This window comes from Vanellus vanellus (genome assembly GCF_965231255.1).
Source record: "Vanellus vanellus genome assembly, chromosome: Z".
Classification (NCBI taxonomy): domain Eukaryota; kingdom Metazoa; phylum Chordata; class Aves; order Charadriiformes; family Charadriidae; genus Vanellus; species Vanellus vanellus.
This window is the reverse complement of record NC_138908.1, coordinates 69789287-69809766: the sequence shown is the minus strand read 5'-3', so window position 1 is coordinate 69809766 and position 20480 is coordinate 69789287. Positions and strand designations below refer to the sequence as shown.

Below are 20480 nucleotides of genomic sequence, written 5' to 3'. Positions count from 1 at the left end.
GTTGTTGCATGAGTAAGTGAAAGTTGATACCATTCACATCAGTGGTTAGGTAGTTACTAATGTCTTCAAGCATAATGTGTTTACTAAGATATTTATTACGTAGTGGGTAACTTCACTAAAAACACCAATTCTTGATCAGCTGTAACAACTACTTCACTAGGAAATTTGCAGGTCAAGATTTACACATCATTTCTGCCAGCTTTCTTCAACATAACAAAAATGTAGGCTCCTGAAAGTGAAGCATGCAACTAAAACAAGATATAAGGGGCAAGCTGCTGACTTAATTCTACTGAGAAAGCAAGGCAGAAACAGCTGTCGGACTTCAAAGCTCTTCTATCTTAGCAAAACACAAGTCACATTTCTGGGGCAAATTCACTTGCTTGTGGCAAACTGCTACAGTGGGTACAGAACCTGGTAATTATGTTGTTTTCTAATAGGACTACAGCAGACATGTTTGAGTTGTTGCTCATAGCATTAGTTTCCTTCTTCAACTGAGTAATGTACTGTCCTTATATTATAAAATCTTCCTTTTAACAACTATTCAACAAAAATCAAGTCATGTAGGAGTAACAGCTATGAGTGACGGTTTGCTTAAGGAAACAAGTCTTTTTTCCCCTTTGGGCAAATAGATTGCAGTTTACAGTGCTTGTTTCCATTATTAATTGTTGTTTAACTACATTTCAGTAGCATTCAGTGCTCTAAACAAAGCATGATGTTCTTATACAACATTTTCTCACAAATACCTTTTTTCTGTTTAGGAAATGGGAAAATTGTTAGCTCTGAGAACTCCCTAGATTGCTCCCAGATAATCAAACATTCCCTCTGTAATTCCTAAATAGTCTCTATTGACTTCACAGAGAGTTTCTGGTAACTTGAATACTCTGGATGGAGCTTGATTCCTTTCCAGAACTATTGCTGATAAGAACTCTTTGTTCTTGGGGGGGGGGGGGGGAGGGAGGGCTGGGGAAAGACAGGAAGGGGAATGTCAAAGCAGTGTAGGAGCACAGATTTACAAATTAAATATTTATTTTGATTTGCAGAGACTTGTGATACAAATATTCAGATGGCAGCCAGCAAACAGATTCTGAGATATGAGTGTCAGGTGCTGTTTTTTCTTAACCTTTCGGTTTAAGCATCTTTCTTTTATGTCCAGTTACTAACAGCAGTTCTAACAATCCCTTTCAAGTGCTTTTTAGATGACTTCTAGCATGTCCTACTTATCTTAATCTCTTCTATTATTCTGAGAGTCCTGAGGGTTTAATTTTGCTTAGACTTCAGTTACTGGTATCCAAGTCCCACTTCACATGCAGACATTCACATCTTACACATGCCTGTCCCTGGAACTCCCATTTCCAAACCAGGAAGAAAAATATGCCTCATGGGTTTTGAATGGGGCGAGGTCAGTTTTAAACATCAGCATAGAAACGTCCATTTGGATGCAAGAGATCATATCCTGCGTATTTAAGAGCATTTGTGTAAAGCTTTCATTTTCATGCTTTCATTTTCATTGAAGGACGTGCATGAATAAGTCGTGTTATTTTTATTGTTGTAACTGTTTCAGAGATTACCTCTCCTTAACACTACTATAAAAGTTAAGTTCTCGGTGACTGTTTCATTACAAGAAATATAATTAGAAAGTATGTCTGCATTTTATTTCATTCCATTCTACCTGCTTTGTCTCAAAGAAAACAATAGTTCTTTTCTTAATATAGACAATTTCCTTCTTGTTAAACTGAACTAACACAGTTCCCTAGATTATGCTATATATTTCATGATACTGTTAAAGACATGAAAAAATAGATGAGAATTATCTTTAGTGCTAGAGACTGAAGAAGAAAGCAAATATGATATACAAAGTAAGTGACGCATTATGAACATTAAAGTGATTCTGTATGTTTCCAACACATTTTTGTAAGAAATTTTTACACAGAATTCTTCACTATAACATCCACAGGATGTTAATGCTGTATAAGGACAGTGTTTAAGGTGGTAGAGATATTTCTTCCATTTTACAAATTCAGTATAGTCATTTATTCCATTTTTTTAAAAACTTTTAATTGAATTGCTTTACTTTCAAGTAGAGATACTAATTTCATAAAGTCCATAAAGAATAAGTTGCTGTACCTGATATTTTTATCAGATCATATTTCACCAGTTACAGCTTGGATATTTTTACCAACAAATTACTCTGTAAATCTAAGTGGAGGGAAAGAGAACAATTCATCTTTAAACAGACTTTGAGAGTGATGAGATCAGTATCTCTCTGGGAAGTATTGACCTTTTCCCACTGACTACAAAGTGATCTGAGGAGATGAGGTTAGACTAGACAGCAAACTTCTAGGCTGACCAAAGTCAAGCAAATCTCTTCTTCCATTTCTTTCATTGCTAATTCATTTCTCTGCCAAGTATTGTAACTACATTTGCCTCCAGTTGTCTTTGCAGTATCTAGCTGGGGAAAGATCAGCAGCATTCTTTATTACACATAAGAAAAATTTTCTCACTAAATAATTTAACAAATAAAACAATGAAAAATGCTAATATGGCAATGTGTGAATGATCGGACCAAGAACGCTCTCTTCTGAGGGAAATGCCACTGGCCTCAGACAGTTGCATGACTCTCCCCTTTTGTTTTTCCTCTCCTTGGACTTGTAAACCTTACATTCTTTGCTGTGTGGTAGACCTGCTTCACCAAACAGAAGAGCAAATTACCCTTAGCCAGGCATATAGGATAGCCTAGTAAGGGAGCATGGTCTACTGGTTGGCAACAAGTTGTACCTGACCCCTGTGGATAAAGAGGACCCAGCACCTTATAGGTCTGTCTGGGCGTGTTCTGCAAGGAGTAGCATAATGACAAGCTGTTGCCACTACATCCTCCTGCTTTTCTAATCAATCTCAACCATCAATTTGGGACTTCCCTATATGTTGGCACACCCGTGTTAGGTGTCTGTGCAGACAAAGTCTTCTGACTCCTGTTTTTTAAGCACTTTGATTACAGGCAGTTACAAATTCAGCACATGGGAGTACTGAGTTGCGCTGCTAATACGCATAAATTCCATGTGTAGTTATTGGACAGACAGTTCTCTAATGTAGACACTGTGAAGCTCTTGCAGGGTGCCCCTCTCCTTCCACTGATGGCACAATCAAACAAGGTACCTATTTCAGGCTCAAAAAATCATCCTGCCAGAACATGGATGTGTAGAGCCCCAACACCTAAGCTTGCCATTCGTAGCAGGTGATCTGAAGTCACTACTTAGACACATAACTGACTAAGATGTCTCTGAAAATGTTTCTCCTTGCTTCTGACACTTCTAAGAGATTTTTCCATGTTTGCTTAATAGCCATAAGGAGATTCTGTCCTTGCTGCAAAAGAATGCATTTTGTTTACATTTAGAAACAGGTGCTGTTTCCATCGTGGTCATCAGAAATAGCAGAAGGTCTTTAAAGTGTTGTAACCCCATTAGTATTTAGAAAGAACTGTTATTCCTTAGAGGCATAAGGCATTTCTTTCACAGGGGGTATGAAATGTCAAGTCATAGTAGTAGAATAGTATGGGGGTAAGACTGTTCCTATAATTTCCATCCTTTTCCCTTTTCTGATTTTGCAGGAATTTTTTTATTTTTATCTCTGAGGGGGAACAGAGAAGCTGGAAAAGTACATGTGAGGGACAAGAAAAACAGTATCTTTAGGCAAGGAATGTTTTATGCATTACTTCTTAGACTGCACCTCACCAATCACTCTTTTAAATCTCCTAACTTCATCCTGATAGAGGGAGCTTCTCTTTTGATTGAGGTGTTCTCTCTTTCCTGGCATGGAATTTTCTTTTAGAAGCTATTAGGGTGAATTCAAAGACCCTGGAGTCTAGGACTAGGTAAGTCCCAAGAAGTCTCTCCATACATAGTGATAGGTCTTAAGAGAGAACCATAGTGTGTGAAGACATAGTGTGTCCTATATGGGTCCACCAAGGATTGCATGGATTTTGGAAGCTACTGGTGTTGAGAACTGGACAGTATCATATCACAGAAGTGCAAACTTTGTTTTATTTTAGACACGTTTTCTAGTCCACTATACAGGTACTTCCAATATGGGCCTCATTAGGAATCTGTCATCTGCTGGTGTTTATCAAAATTTAAAATGTTACAAGAGCTTTTTTTATTTTTAAGGTCTTAAAGGAACTACTGTTCAGCAACACCATAGGAACTCCTGAAAAACTGCTTTGTTTGATGTTTATTGTCAATTTAATGTAAATTCTTGCCAGTTGTTAAGGATTCTAAATCATAAATATAACGTGCTCACCTACCCAATAGTGATTAAAACTGAGGTAAAGTTTAACTTCTTTGTTGGACTCCAAGTTTCTGTATTCTTTGCAGCAGATACCAGTAACATCTAAAGCAGAGAATAAAAGACAAGTCTCTGATTGACTTTAAATGCTGACATATCAGGAAAGAAAGGGGGCAAAATCAGATCTAATATTCTGACAAACTCAAGGCCTTTCATTTCACCTGCAAGAAGTTTAAAACTTTTATTAAGTATTTAATGATTGCCAGATGGTAGCAGCAATTTTAAAGCAGATACTGAGATAGTGATATTGTGTCTGCCGTTAGTCAGCTATATCTACTTTTTGCAGATTACTCATAGTCATAGAGATTACACACCAAAACCACCCCTGGGTACTTTATCATGACCAATGAGTTATTTGAAGATATGTTGGATTTCTCAGTTTACTAAGCATCTATTATGAAGTGTTAAAACAGTGTTCCCTTTACAGAGTGGGACGATTTGCAGACACATTGTCCTATCTAGACATCTGAATCCTTAGGGTTACGTGCTTGTCTTTGTTGACATGGGGGGGTCACAGGCTTCATTCACTACTCACATGCTCAAATATTTGTGAATAATCCTGTGTTATCTAGTTAGATATTTACCTTAACCAGGAACTGATCATATCCAGACTTTAACCTACTGCTTTGGTATTATGAAATGCCAGATTGTTTCAAAACATGAATACACTCAAATAAGCAAGATTTTTAAAAATTCTTTTTCAGATCATTCTAGGTGGAACCACAGGCAGTCTGTAGTCTGCTCATGACACCTACCAGAGGTTGAAACAGCATGGCTGGAACTCATCTTCCGAAAGTGTCTAAGCTGACTCATCAGTCCCTGGAGGGAGGAAATCAGATGCATTTTGCTTTATGACTTGTAAGCAAAGATTAATTTTAGGGACAGCTTAAGTTTAATACACTGAGAAATAACTTGAGATGCACTTTTGAGGATTCCAGTCAGCCTGCTTTGCACTGAGATAGGAATGATACAATGGCTTCCAATATTCAAGAAGTGTTCCAAAGGCTTCAGATTTTAGAATTATATTTAGATGCATTATTAAAGTAAGGAATTTTATAGGGAATGTTTATTCATCATATTGATGGATGAAACCACATAACCATGAACTAATAATATACATGAAGAGGTATTTGTTACTTTTCATCTGTTATTTAAAAGATACATTTGGAAAGCTTTAAATTGGGCTTCACTGAAAACATTTATTTAAAATTCTGTGTTAGCGTTCAGCTATCTGTTTGTAAGTAGAATTGGGAGGGGCAGTTAAGCATGACCAAGGCCTACAGAAACCAGCCTTGATAACAATTTTTTTTTTCTGTTTGTTTTGAAAATATCTGGAGTTGTATACTGGTTGTAGAATTTTGTTAAAGGGCAAAGAATCACTATCAGCCTTCACAGCCGTAAGCACCAAGAGAACCCATTATGAAGATCTGCAAGCCAATTCTAGAGAGCATATGAGCTTTAAGATCTAAAAGTGTATCTGCTTGGACTCATGAACACCTTTTCAGTTGCACAAAACAAGCACTTGTACTGTTAATTGCCCATTTGATGCACACAGATAAATGCATGAACAGTGCAACTGGCTATCTGCATAAAAATTTCTCTTAAAAGCATGAGATTATCTGAGATTACTTCAGGTAGCTATCCCTAAACAACACCATTCCTTGAAATAGATGTTACACATGTATGTTGTATAGATGTATGTTACACATCCTAATATATGCAAAAATCCCAACAGTGACAAAGATCCAGTCACTCTGTAAAAGTGATTTCCACAAACTTCTGCCTTCTACCTAACCATTCTCATGAGTTAGAAAAATCAATTCTAATGACACCTGTGAATGAAGACTTACCAGATCGTTCATAAGCCCATGCACAGTACAGACACCATTTATGTTCTGTTTTCCATTCATTCTGTCAAAAGATAAAGAAAATATGCCTGTAATCATTCTGCTGCAACTCTCTGCTGCTTTGTATATTGTTGGTTACCAAATATGGTTTCATTGTCATCCTCAGAGCTGAAACAATGTTCTGAAATATCTGAAATCCTTTTAATGAAACTAATTGTAATGATTTCTCAATCTTTAAAGCAGCATCACATGTGAAGAGTCAAATTACAATTTCATTTTCCTATCTGAACGTATGTATGAAATTGGAGGGATACCAGGTTCTTCCCGAATTCTCAGTGCTCTGTCAACATTAGCATCCACGTGAATCTAAACTAGCATGTGGGTTATGCTGAATCCTAAATAGCTTGCCAAAATTAGCACTTGTCTGGCATTGATTTAGCATCCAGTGGGACTGGATTTTTGCCTTCAGGAAAGGGGGGGGGGGGGGGGGGAAGGGCTTCACCACAGAGCATCTGTGTCAAATAGTGAAGCATGGGGGATTCCCTTGGACTCTTCAATCTGCCAATAACAAAAATGTTCTTTCCATAACTAGCTGTACATTGTGTCCTTTTCTATCAGCCTCACTCCTGACTACAACAATATTTGCACCACCGACCTTCATATTTCATTGCTGCAACTCACGCTCAAGAACAAAGCTCCATGTTATAAAAACTTCAGCAGTTGTAAAACACAGCAGCCCTATGTATTTAGCAACAGGTCATGGTGATAACTTTGCCCTGGAGTTCAACTGGCTATGCACTGAATGCAGAGTTTGATTTCAAAGTCTGTCCTGATAATCAAAGCCTTCTGTGAAACAGGATTTAAGCACCCAAGTGTCACGATATCCCTCTAAATTCTACTACAGCTGTAAAATCCTTGGCAAATGAAGGAGTGTTCTAAGGGAGGCACAACAACTTTTGCAGACACAGGACTTCAACTTTGTCATTTGCTCCCACAGCATAAGGAACAAGGCTTATGATCTTTCACAAATAAACAAACTCTCTTTTGATCTGCCTCTTCCCAAGATTGTTACATATATACAAAAGTATATACACAAACACACACGCTTATGCCAGCACACACACTCTTAAACATGAAGCTACCTCTCCTGAAAGCTGAGGAGGAAAAGAGTTGTTTAACTATTTTGAAGAGTTGGGATACTGTGGTAATAGAGGACATAAATACATATATGTGCAGACATATTTATGGTATGACCTTTTACTCTTGAGATCCTAATTATTTATTCTATTTAGTTTCATTGCACTAAAATGCATTGTTTCTCAAGACTGAAGGTATGCTAATATTTAATATATTAAGCTGGTTTTAAAAATGTAAAGTTTGTCATTTTATGACAGTTGGAGTTGGAGCAACAATTTCTTTGCCTCAACAATAAACAATTTTCTTACTGCTTTAATTTCTGTCTAACCTAGTTGCTTTATATTGTGTCACAGAGCTTCCTGTAGACAGTTCCTTTCCATGCTGCAGAATTTCAAGCCTGTTTTCCTAAGGAAACAAGATTTAAACTCTTAGGAATCAAGATTTAAACTGTTGTGTACTCCATCTATCTATCTGTCAGACCCACTTCAAGCCCATTGTTCAGTTTAAGAATAATTGGATAGGAGGTAGAAAGCTCAAAGACTTAATGAAAAGCTCGAAGTTCTTCATGAAAATTGGCAGTTGTTGAGTGACAGAACTCAGAGGAAAGTATTCTTTGAGGAAGAAGTTTCAGGGTAAGCTTGGTATTTTCTGTGAGGTTTGTGGGGCTGAGTGGTGCATTCCTGCTGCAGAACACACTGCAACATTTGCTGGGAGGGAGGAGAAAGGAAAACCATGGAAGGACGGATACCTGGGACTACTGTGGCCTGAAGAGGGGTGTAGGGTTGTGACCCAAATCCATGTGCAACTAGATATCACTAATTTTGCTGTTTGTGGAGCAACCTGTTCTTCTATGTTTTATTCCAGATGAATGTTATTTATTTATTTATTTCTAATAAATCCCAGTGATTAATTTAAATACATAAGGGATGCAGAGCTGGAAGCTCATATATTGGTGCAGTACTAATTTTCAAAAAGGAGGGAAAACTAACAATTCCTAATATAAGGATGCATATGCAGATATCTGCCACTAAGACGATGAGTTTCTGGCAAAATCTACTTGAAGGGGATAGCCTAAATGGCTTATTTTATGTTCTGGAATTGTTCATATCCCTTCCTAAATCTTGTCACTCAGGTTTTTATGCCACGATCTTTAGTGACCTCTGAATTAGTTTAGGCAAACTGTATGAAGTTAAGTCTCTACTGAATGAATGAATACCAGGAAAACCTTTAGCAAATTTGATACTGCTTTCAGTGCTACTGACAGCCTGTACAACACGGGCAGGGAGGGAAAGAGCATCCTCTTTTCCCTAGGTGGTTTTAGAGGGCCTACCACTGGGGCATGCTGGCATACATTGCCTGTTCTACAGCAGTTGTCTGTCTAAAAAGTGGAGTTCAAATTCAAGCTGTCTTTCACAAACACTAAACTTATTCCTATAAAACAATGTGTCTGCAGCTGTTTGTGCATATTCAAATTGCTTCTGAAATGTTGAAGTCAGTTGTATAAGTCAACTTCAGGGATGGTGTAGTTTGCTTTGCATAAACAAAGATTGGGAAGAAAAGTAGAAAAGTAAATTTCTGTTAATTAAAACATGTTCTAATGAAAGTGTGTTGGCTTTATATGAAAAAAATTCAATAATTTGCATTCAGAAGAATAACTGCATTTATTTGGCTTTTTCTGAATCATTCTCTATTTTGGAATTTAAGTGACTTATATCACCCAACTATGTAATCACAGAATGGCAGGGGTTGGAAGAGACCTTCAGAGATAATCTAGTCCAATGCCCCTGCCAAAGCAGGTTCACCTAGAGCAGGTTGGACAGCAATGCATCCAGGTGGGTTTTGAATATCTCCAGTGAAGGAGAGTCCACAGCCTCTTTGGGCAGCCTGTGCCAGTCCTCTGCCACCCTCAAAGTAAAGAAGTTTTTCCTCATGTTCGGATGGAATTTCCTGATGAGGGTACATATATTGCAAGCAAAATGCACGCACACACAGGTAGAATCTGGGATCAGAAATTCAATCAGACTACACCTGCTAGTGTGTTCATCTTGCTGCTTTTTAAGCATGTTACATGGGTGAGGTGTTCTCCAAGCATTAGTCTGGAGTTTTCCTCTGAATAATCAATTAACAGCTGTGGTCAGCAGGGCTCAGAATCTGCGGACTCAGTTTTGTGAAATGTTACCGTGATGGTCTGTTTACCTCATCTGTGAATGCAACTAACACTGATAGCATTACTGTTTTCAACACAAAGATAGCACTATCATTTTCAAGTACCAGTAGTACTTAGAGGTTTATAAAGAAAGTCTAGAGAATGTAAATGATTGGGATAGTTAATTATATAACTAGTTATTAATTAAATGATCACAAGAATGCACTACTCAGATCTCAATAAGGAGCAGAAATGAACAGTTGTCCTAGATTGTAACTGCACTAGAAGCAATATGTACATTCTTTTGGATGAAAAAAAGCTACATTTGGAGACCTTCTTATGTAAAACTGATGGTACAGTCATGCATTGCCAGTTTTGCTGCTAGTGTAATGACTTAGGAATAATTCAGTTTTTACATAGAAATTTTTCCAGTTACATTGTTTTGTAACACAGAATAGACTATTTTATTACACAGGTTGTTTTTTTTCTTTTTTTTTTAAGTTCACTACATAACTTGAAGAATGTAGAGCTAAGGATGCCTGGTTTTCTATGGATGCGTGTCTTGAAATTTACTTCATGTATTATAACTCCTTGGTGTCTAAGATGGGCATTACGCTGCAGCATTTTCCATACCGCAGGAAGAATTGAGGTGTCAATTTCCAGGAGGAATTGTTTAGTACTCTGTGCCCAAAACAAATCTGGTTGTGCTCAGTCAAGGGTTTAAAAAGTTATTACAGTGGGAATTCACCCCTGCTCCATACTCATATCCTCTAAGAATACCAGACTAAAATGCCTGTGCTTATTAATTTAATTCCGTATGAACAAATCTGTCCCTTAATGCACTGGGTATATAGCCCTGAAGTCACTGAAGATGGGACAAGAAGACACGTCATATTCACAGTTTGTGACATACATCTCAAAATAAGTGTCATTTGACAGATACCTGTGCCTTGTTCCTGTGTACCAGGTGTATGTTCAAATCAAAAGGTTAAGTAAAGGAGAGGTTAAGTAGTGTCTATTGAACATTTTGTAAGTAGGTGCACTTACAAAGTAAAATGCAAAGTATAAGTAACATTCCACAAACTCTCTTTTATGTGTTACTGAAAGTTTAAGCCTTTTTCCACATAGACAATCATGTGTCAGAGGCTCCGAGTAACCTCCAGCTAGTCTGTCAGAGACTTCGTTCTGGGAACCCTGGATGAATCACTTCATGCTCCATGCCTCGGCTCTTCTTCCAGAACATTAAGATATCATCTACTGGTTTGAATTTACATTTTAAAATACATATTTCATATTTTATACTTATAATGCTTGCTTTAGCCATTAATTCACAAGACTGTAACATGATAATTGCATGGCCTCAGAGTAAAATATTGTTCCACATTCAAGCTTGCTTCAGTGGTTGAAGCTGATTTGTTTTTCAAAGATCAAAACAGTTCAGTATAAATAGATAATACACAAAGCACAGAATCCTAGAGGAGCAGCTTAATGGTCAAATAAGTTATAAAATAGATACCATACAGACCACAGCTGTAAATTTTCAAAATCTCTTAAATCCTTTCGGTCTCCAGGATCTTGTATTACCTACTGCTTTGTACAATCCAAAAGTTAATAGTTACACAGAATGAGGCATTTTCTGGTTAGCAAGGGAATTAGTTATGTTTAATTACTCTCTTGGTAACCTGGGTTGTGGTTATTTTCCTTCAAGGCTAAGCTAATCAGCAGATAAAAAATCCTCCTACCCGTCAGTTAAAACTGGCTGGAGCTTTTGTATTGTTACACAAGAGCAGGGAAGGGCTGAATGGCTTTAGCTACTCTCATTTTCTAAGACTCTCGCAGCAAAGCACTGTAGAAGGGTGCTGCACTGACAGGTAAAAGCTGCTGCTTCAATCCCTCCCCACAGTGAGACAACGTGACTTCCCCCAGGGAAAGAACAGGTACAAGGTGAGTAATGAGAAAAACGTGCATAAACGAGGCGGTCAGTGCAGAAGTACTGGCTGTGAGTCAACGCCAGAGAAGGCAGTTAATAATAACGTAAAAACCCCACAGTATTTCCAGATAGCTTGCTTACAATATTACAAAGTAACTCTGGATCGATTCTTTCTTTTTTTTTTTTTTTACCGGACTTGCAAAACACACTCCTAGCGCTGCTGCACAGGTCTTTGCCCGAGCCCGCTGCTGCACACCATGTTGTTTTTTTCTGTGCTTCCTCAGACATGAAGACCAGAATACTCATAAGAGATGGACTTCGCAGAACTACAGTTCTCATCAGGTCCTCACAAAATGCAGCACGTAGACCTTTTAAAACACAGACCCTGTCGTGTTTTTTTAACTCCCAACGTCCTTTTCCTCAGACAAGCTTAACAAGGAAGCAAAGCCAGCTCCCCGGAGAGGCACCTCACCGAGGTCCAGCTCGGGATTTCCACAGTCCGCTCAGCACCAACTCCCGTCTCCACCAGATAACGCTAAGGACACCACTGCCTTTATTTTACAAACCGTCACGGCAGAAGGAAGCTGAGCGAGAGGCGGCAGAAGGGATCCCTTTGGGGCGGGGGAGCCGGGGCGGCCCGCCTGAGGGCACCCGGCCGCTCACGGCGACCGGCGCCGACAGGAGCGCGCGCGCAGACCTACGTGCCTGCAGCCCCGTCCCGCCCGCCGAGCCCGCGAGGAAGCAGGCGGGGGGGGGCGGGCGGGCGAATGAAATCGAGAGCGACCGCGCGCCAGGCGCATGCGCGACTCCTGCTCCGGAGCCGTGGGAGGGCGAGCGCTCGACACCCGCTGTCTCCGCCTTCCCTTCCTCCCTCGGGCCGGCGCGGTTGGTGGAGAAAGGCGCATGCGCAGGCGCCGCCGGGCCCGGCCGGGGAGCGCTCCCGGCCGGGGAGCGCTCCCCGCCTCTCCTGCCCCGCCCCCGCGACCGGTGGGTGTCTCGCGGCCCTCTTCCGTATTGGTGGAGGCGGCGCCTGCGCGCGGGGAGGGGAGGGACGGGGCGGGGCGCCGCGTCGCGGCCGTGCCATGTGTGCCGAGCGCTGCCGGGGCGCGGAGGGTGCCTCAGAGCGGGGGCAGCCGCCGCCGGGCAGCGCCGTACCGCTCCCTTCCGCCCGCCCGCCGGCCGGCTCCCACCCCGTGGGGGGAGCGAGCGAGCCCGGGCCATGTCCTCCGCGCGGGGCTTCCTCTACGGCTACTTCTGCCTCGCCGGCCGGGCGGCCGCCCGCCGTTCCCTGCTGCTCTGCCAGCGGGCGGCGGCAGCTTCCTCCGCCCTGCTGGGGCTGCCGCTGCTCGGCGGTGCCCGCCGCGCCCTCCGCGGGCCAAGCCCCGCCGCCCGCTGCGCGGCCGCAGGGCGGGAGGCGGCGGCGGCGGCGGGGGGGGCCGGGCCGTGCTCGCCGCGGCGGCGGGGCTGCGGCGGGCTGGGGTCGGCGGGCGGCGGGTTCCGGCCGTCGCGGGTGGCGGTGGTGGTGAAGACAACGCGGTACGAGTTCGAGCAGCAGCGGTACCGCTACGCCGGGCTCTCCGAGGAGGACCTCAAGCAGCTGGTGAGCGGCAGGAGGGGGCGGCGGTACCGGCCTCCCCGGGCGCCGCCGGCTGGGCTGTGGGACCGGGACCGGGCGCGGGGAGGCGATGCCCAGGCTCCGGAGGGGCCCGCTGGGCCGGGGTGGCCGCAGTGGGCCGGGGGCTTCCCCTCGCCCTGTTGCGTGGGGCGGCGCCGTGGGCCGGTGCCGGCGGCTGAGGGGGCGCGGTCGCTGTCCCCGCGCTCGGCCGCCGCCCGCCCGACGGTGCCCGTCCCGTCCTGCCGCCCGCCCGCGGTGCCCGTGAGCGGTGCCGGCCGCCGCGGTAGCCTGGCAGAGGAGGTACGGGCAGCGCCGCTGAACCGCCCTTCGTTCATCTGCTGCTGATGGCCGAAGGATTTGCGTAGTAAGCGTGTTTGGGTTTTATCCTGGGAGTGATTCCTGCAGCCTTCAGCAAGCTGCAGGTTTTCCCTTGCAGTGTGTAATATAAAGGCTGTATTTAGAGAAGTGCGTGCTGAGGAAAACACTATGTTGTGAAAATCCCACCCGAGACTTAGAGAGGACTTACTCTCGTTTCTTCCTCCTTTGCTCCATGTCCTTGCCTCGCATTCTCACTTCATCCTTACGCTATTTTTCTAACTCCTCTAGCTAAACACCCAGATCTGTCGTTAACATCCATCTGTCTTGCTGTGGTTTTTAGAAAAGCCTTTTTCTTAGGTCTTTAAGAAACATTCAGTACAAAAGCAGGTGGCTGTTCCATTAATGAAGGCATACTAAGGAAAGCAGGTATCTTTGAGAGTTGATATGTGCACCCAGCATCTAGTGGCTTCATCTCCACCAAGCTTAGTGACCCCGTCCTGTCCTCCACATAACCTGTGACTGTCTGCATCCTGTGCTCATGTGCCACCCGTGGGCTAAAGGGTGGCACCTGCTGGAGTTACTTTGGTTGCCAGCACTGTGCAGACCAGGTCATGAGCTCGTATTACTGTCTTTATTCTGAATAGGGCTATTAATTTCAGTCTGTCTAGTCTTTGGTCTTTTACAACTGGAAATATTTTAGACCTCTCTTCATTTGAAAATTTTGGATTAAACTTGCAAATATGCATAACAGCAGGGACAAATGCTATGGTTGCATAGCCTTGCTTTGTAAAGTGCTAGGACAAAAAGTACATTATCTAGAGCAAGATGGTTCTTATATTTTTCTGATACTTCAGTTGGTCATCCACCTCCTGTGGAATTCCTGTCCAAATATTTTTGCGTTTTTTTGTGAAGTGCTCTAGTCAAATTTCATATGGCACCAACTTTAGCGTGGAAACATAAGTCTGTGTTCTTATTCTCACCCTCTTGTAGGTTCCTGTTGCTGAGTTGTCCCTCTGCTTCCCTTCGTATGGTGGCTATGGAAAAGCAATGTCTCTCACAGCTCATCTGTAAGACTGCTTCTCTCTCTTTGTTTAAGCTTCTCTTGAGGAAGCTTTTCTTGCTGTTAAGTGTCGAGAATCGGGTTGTCCTCTGTGCAGCTAAACCCAAGAAAAGCAAAATGGTGTGTTTGGTCACCTTTCCCTCTAACTGCTTGTGTTCAGGCAGGACTGGGACAGTGAATCAGCTAATGAGCTGTGTCTGTAGTGTTGCACGTCCCTACAGGCACTCTTGACCGAATGTAGTGATAGCTGCCATTTCTCATCTCATGAGAATGCATGTCTTGCATACAGGTAACCTGTATCAGTCTGAAGATGCACTTTAAACAAAGTAAGTGTGAACGCGCAGCGTCTGATTGTAGTTGTTGCAGAAACACCTTAGAGTTTGTTCTTTTGGAGAAGCTTACAGGTGTAAGGCAATTCTCCATGTTTGGGAGAACTCTAGAATTTATATTCTAGGACTGGTGCTTTTTTAATCTAGCTTTCCCCTGAAAGTACCTCCATGTGAGGAATTGCAGCAAAAAGCCTCATAGTGTCGCCAGGTAAACAAGGCTAACTTGCCTAACTATGTGTCTAGAAATATTAAGTTAGGCTCTTGCTGTATGGGTGAGAATAGAAAGATTTGTGCAAGGACGTGCTGAAAAGCTCTTCCAGAATTATATTTTTGAAGTAGGAGGGTGAAGGAATTCTCCTTACTGCCTGTTCCTCAGGTTTTTTAGCTGACCTGTAAGAATTTCTGTATTTATGTTCTGCTGTGACTCTGGTCTCAGATTTCTTCTGAAAGCTTTCTGATCTTATGTCAGCCTCAGTAACTATGTTAGGTGAAGGTTCAGGAGACTCTCCCCCTCTCTGTTGTGGACAGAGATCACTTCTTAGCAGCGTGATTGCTGCAAAGTGTCCTTCTCCACTCTGTGCTGCGTCCTTTGTGGGGCAATTTGGGAATTTGGTGTGTTTTGCTTCCTGAGGTTAGCTGCACTCTGGTTCCAGTGTCCCCGCTTCTCCTGGGGAGACTTCAGAAGCTGGTCCCAAGGCTGCTGGTCTCTGAGAAACGAGACCAGATGCTGCTCTGGAGCGTGCAATGAGTCCCTAGTGCTGCTAACCAAGGGTAATAATGCTCAGTTTATCTTGAAGGTTGTGATTTGAAGCGGTCTTGAGTCTGGCATGGGAGCTCTGTCCTGCCCAGTAGCTGCCCAGAGGGAGCTGGGAGCCAGGGCTGGGGTAGCTACAAATAGTGAAAGCAAAAGTGCACAGGAAAGGTTTGGCTCATCTGATGCTGTAACCTGTTAGATAACCTGGGCAAGGGAGTGGTGGTGAGGGGGATTGCGTTATGTTGCAGGGGCTCAAGCTCAGGTGACCCTGGAGCTGGCTTGTGGTGTGGCAGCGTCCCTGTGTGAGGGAGCCCGTGGACCAGCGGAGGAGCGCAGTGCTGCTGTCATCCATCATGGACCTTCAGACATCCAGACACTGGCTGGCTGAAATACAGAAATTCCATTTCAAGGCAATGTTGGAGGCTTACATTTGAGAAGCTGTACCTGGGCTTGTTGCTTACTGGTTGTGGGTGGAAGAGAAGTTTGCACATTCTTAGAAGATAACTGACATCCCTACTTGTAAGCTTCAGATTTTAGTATAGCACAACTAATGATCTTTGTGAGCTTAAGCAGTTGTGGCTGATGCCCAAGACAGGAGAGCAGACCTGAACTTGCCTGTTGCAATCAGTGTGTTTATGTAGTAAAGCAGAAAATGCAGTAAGTTGCTTAGTACCGAAGTGACACTGTGTGTCAATGTGTGCCCAAAGGCACACATGCTCATTAAGTGGGATTTGTTCCATATTTAAGGAGGCTGAAGATGAGTCATTGGCATATACCAATAGATATTAAATATCATACAGTTCATCATGTGTATCATATATGTGATATACTATATAAATCACGGTATACTCCAGGAAGCAGAATATCTCGGTATTGAAGCTGGCTGTCTGGCACATCCAGTGGGCAATAGAGGCCCTGAGCAGCTGTGGCCTAAATACTTCTGTGGCCTTTCTTTTGGACACATCAAATGAGTTGTACTATACAAACACTGTTAAACGTTGCAAAGTCAAAGCTGCAAGGTCACGATTCCTGAATTCTTTCTCTGTGCAAACAGAGACGGGAGAGGTGAAGCAGCAGTCCAGACAGCAGAAGAGCAGAACAGATCGGGGAGAGGTGGAGAGCAAGGGCAAACACTTGGAAGTGTTCAGTAGGTCTGTGAAAGATTAAAATCTTTCATTGCATCTCTGTGTATGTGTGATGCATGCTTATTCCAGGTAGTTGTTCATACGTATCTTGTGGCAGATGCTCTTACACACTTACAAATGAGTCTTTTAAATCTGTTTATAACTACCTAAACACAGCTGACTATCATAATTACTATTTTTATTCTGAACTGTTCTGAAAATCATAATTAAGTACTCTGAATGCTGTTGTGCGGGGGAGGTTTTCAGAGTCTTTAGTTCAGAAAGGAAATTAGAGACCTATAAAAATGAGAAATTTCTCTTCTAATACCGTAAAAGAAGAATGGCCCCAAATGACCCAGCACTTTAAAAAAAAAAAAAAAAAAAAAAAAAAAGGCGTTGCATCAGTAAATTCTGTGCATCAAATCATACAAGGAATAATTTTGTTTGCCTTCATGAGATTTAAAGAGACTATTGGATTTCCAACACTTGCAGTTACCAGCTTGAAGTTAAATAAAATTACTAGTAATTTTCCTAAGTCCGTACAAACAGTTTGCTTATCACAAATGGCAGCAATTTGAATTTCCTCTGACCTGGTTATTGGGATTGGCATCTAAATATGGCTGGTTATAAAAATGAATGATCCAGTCAACTAATACTGAAGGCTACTGTATGTCGTGACTCTTCATTTCACTCTCAGCAAACCCATGCAGAGCTAGTTTACATAAGGACAACAGCGCTCGGAGAACTTAATATCCCAATAGCAGATAAAGCTCATTTCCTGAGTTCTGTTGTTTTGTTTCATAGCATGATTGAGATGCAGCTGCTGACTTCTCACTGCTGGAAGGTATTTAGAGGAAGATCAACGATTTAGCTGTCCAAACACACTTCATATGCAGTTTTAATTACCTTTGAAAATGTCTTGTTACATCAAAAGTTATATTCTTTTTGGTCTCAACTGGAGGAAAATGATTCAGTGTGGACCAGAGCTGATACTCTGTTGTGGCTGGTTTACGTGTCTTTATTTGGAGCGGGGGGAGGTGGGGAGAGAGCAAGGAGTTGGAGTTTTGGAAGAAGTTTTGCCTGTTTTGGACCACTGCAACAAATTGGCAGGGGTGCTCATCTCAGAAAAGTAAAGTTCATATCGCTTTCTTGAAAACTGGTATCTGGGTAGAGAAAAGGTAACCTGCTAGCAGCATATTACTTCCCCTCAAAGAGGCACAGTGTGAACTCATCTTCAGCACGGGGCACGAAGAACGGACTGAACAGGGCTGGTCAGGAAGGGAGGGAGTGTCTCCCAGCAGGTAGGAGAGCTTCAGTTGGATCTCTTATGTTCTTGTGCACCAAAACAAAACCCACAGAACTGTGGAAGGTGAGTGGTGTGTGCGTGTGTAGAAGAACACCCCCTCCCCAATTCCTAATTTAGATGCTTACAGCACCAGCACTAGGTGTAACTAATCTACGTGTTAAAGTTTTCATGTTTCTTAGAAATTTTTTTTCTGTAATTAAAAAAGATCAATCATTTATCAAGTCACAGGTGAAATAGCACATTTCCCCCAAGAGAGAATGGTTTACCTTCTTTTACATTAAATTGTAGAATAATTTGGGTTGGAAGGGACCTTTAATCTAGTCCATCCGCCCTGTAATGGGCAGGGACAGCTTCAACTAGACCAGGTTGCTCAGAGCCCCATCTAACCTGACCTTGAATGTTTCCAGGGATGGGGCATCTACCACCCCTCTGGGCAACATGTGCCAGTGTTTCACCATACTCATGGTAAAATTCATAGTTTAAAACCATTACCCCTCATCCTATCACTACATGCCCTTGTAAAAAGTCTGTCCCCATCTTTCTTATAAGCCCCCCTTAAGTTCTGAAAGGCCGCAATAAGGTCTCCCCAGAGCTTTCTCTTCTCCAGGCTGAACAACCCCAACTCTCAGCCTGTCCTCATAGCAGAGGTGCTCTAGCCTTCTGACCGTTTTTGTGTCCCTCCACTGGACCCACTCCACCAGGTCCAGGGGAAAGGTGCATTTTTGTATCACTTTTGAATTACCTTTCCTAAGTAGTAGCGTTTCAGGTTTGTGCATTTCACAGCCCCACCCCAAGGTAGGCTTTTGGAAACTAGCCAGGTGTTTAGTTCTTACCTTTCTGTTTTAGAGATCTGCACTTCAGTTCAGATGCCTGTGATCCACTAGAACTGTTTAGGAAATGTTACTCAAATATTTTCAGAATACTAGGATTTTTACAGATGCATGGAAGATAGCAAAAGAAAAAGTAGTATGCTAACTTCAAAGTTCAAATGGTTTCTAATTTTGAAATCATGTAATTCATCAGTCTTTTTTTTCTTCAAAAATTGTGTTTAGTTGTCTAAAGAAAGTTGAGCTATTCTGAAAAGCAGTAAGTATTAAGGGATTATATATGTATGTGTATATGTATGCAGTAAAGTGTGTGTATATACATTATATGTGTTCTCTTGTGGGTCCAAATATACAGTGGTACATTTGAAGGTCGTATCATTAAATGTAAAATTATTTAATGAATGAAGTGGTACTGTGAAGCTTTTCATTGTTCTGATGAATTCAGAGTACCCACCTCTGCCTATTTTTTTATGTGAATTATTTCAGTAGATGTTCTTCTAGGGACCACATAAAGTGGTTAAAAACCTGATAGGACTGCAGTTGGCTCTACCTCACCCTGAAAAGGGGGGGGGTGGGGGGGGGAAATATCATCTCAAGTCTACTGAATTTGAAGCATACAGAATTCAAGACACAGTAACGTTATAGTACATCAAGATTATATAAAGCTAAAGACACTTTTCTCAGAAATAAAATTTTTGAGCTATTCCACTGGAAACTGAGATGGGTGTAAATGTTTTTCAAGTTACACAACCACAGTGTGCATTTGTTTATCTTTACCTTTGAAATTTGATGTACTTGCATCAATGTTAGGTAACTTGAGTTGCATCTGCTTTATAAAAAGTTCCTTCTAGGTGGTTGTTCTGTCAGGAGTGTGCAAAATGATGGAAATAAATAAATGGGACGTAGAAATTCCTTTTTCCGTAGCATTTGTTATTTCCAGCACACTATTCAAGTATACTCAGTCATATGTAGCCAAAACATGCAAAAGTAGGGCATTTTGGTGTACCTAAATTAACCTTCATGGACTATCTTACCAAGCATTTGATACTTTATACAACTGAAAAAGGCTGCTTTTTGGAAGTGACTTTAATAATTGTTTTTACATGCTTATGTCGTTGTGATTTATGACATCATGTTGGTGTCCTGCAGAATAAATGAGAGACTGAATGATTGAATCACCTGGATTGCATTGGGTTTGTAGAAACCTGTTAGTGCTGAAAGTAGTTACTGCTCTGTTTGTAGTTAACAATTTGCTCTGCATTAGCCTTTGAATTATAAACCACTATATGTATTCCTCAGTTGTGGTTAAAATAATACTTCAATGTGGTAGATGAAGAATTGGAAAACAGTTTATGGCATTGTTACTTTTGTTCATGTATAAATCAAACTCTTGCCCCAAAAGAGCATTTCTGTAAAGTTTCAGGAACATAATGTTGCCAGTTTCACTTACCAAGTGAAAAAATTCTTGCAGTCAGCTACTGCAGAAGAAATGGCATACAAAATGCTACAATATGCAAAACACTTCATAATCATTGCTCTATAGCAGATACAAAGGCAGCATTTGAGAGCGTGTCATGACTATGTAACAGAAGTCAGGGGATTAAGTCGCTGAAGAAAACAGTCAGTAACATATAAGGAAAAAAAAATTCCTAGCTAAAGTAGCCCACTGGGCTTCTCCAGCAGAAATGCTGATGTAGGAAACTGGTAGAAACTGAGCAAATGACCAGGAACAATATTAGAAACAATTCT

The 20480-nt window shown here is 42.0% G+C and overlaps 2 protein-coding genes across 2 annotated transcripts in view; both read left to right on the top strand.

Moving 5' to 3' along the window:
• The window catches only part of RANBP3L (RAN binding protein 3 like), a 36095-nt gene extending 29442 nt beyond the window's left edge, over positions 1–6653 (top strand). Inside the window, 2 exon segments of the mRNA XM_082498007.1 lie at positions 6074–6105; positions 6107–6653. Of these exon segments, the coding sequence (XP_082354133.1) occupies positions 6074–6105; positions 6107–6202 (128 nt within the window). The 3' untranslated portion in view covers positions 6203–6653.
• Positions 6654–12617: 5964 nt separating this feature from the next.
• Positions 12618–20480, top strand: part of NADK2 (NAD kinase 2, mitochondrial) — a gene marked incomplete at both ends in the record, with an annotated part of 34106 nt that continues 26243 nt past the window's right edge. The window contains one exon of the mRNA XM_082497824.1: positions 12618–12998. Within this exon, the coding sequence (XP_082353950.1) occupies positions 12618–12998 (381 nt within the window). The remainder of the gene's footprint in view (positions 12999–20480) is intronic.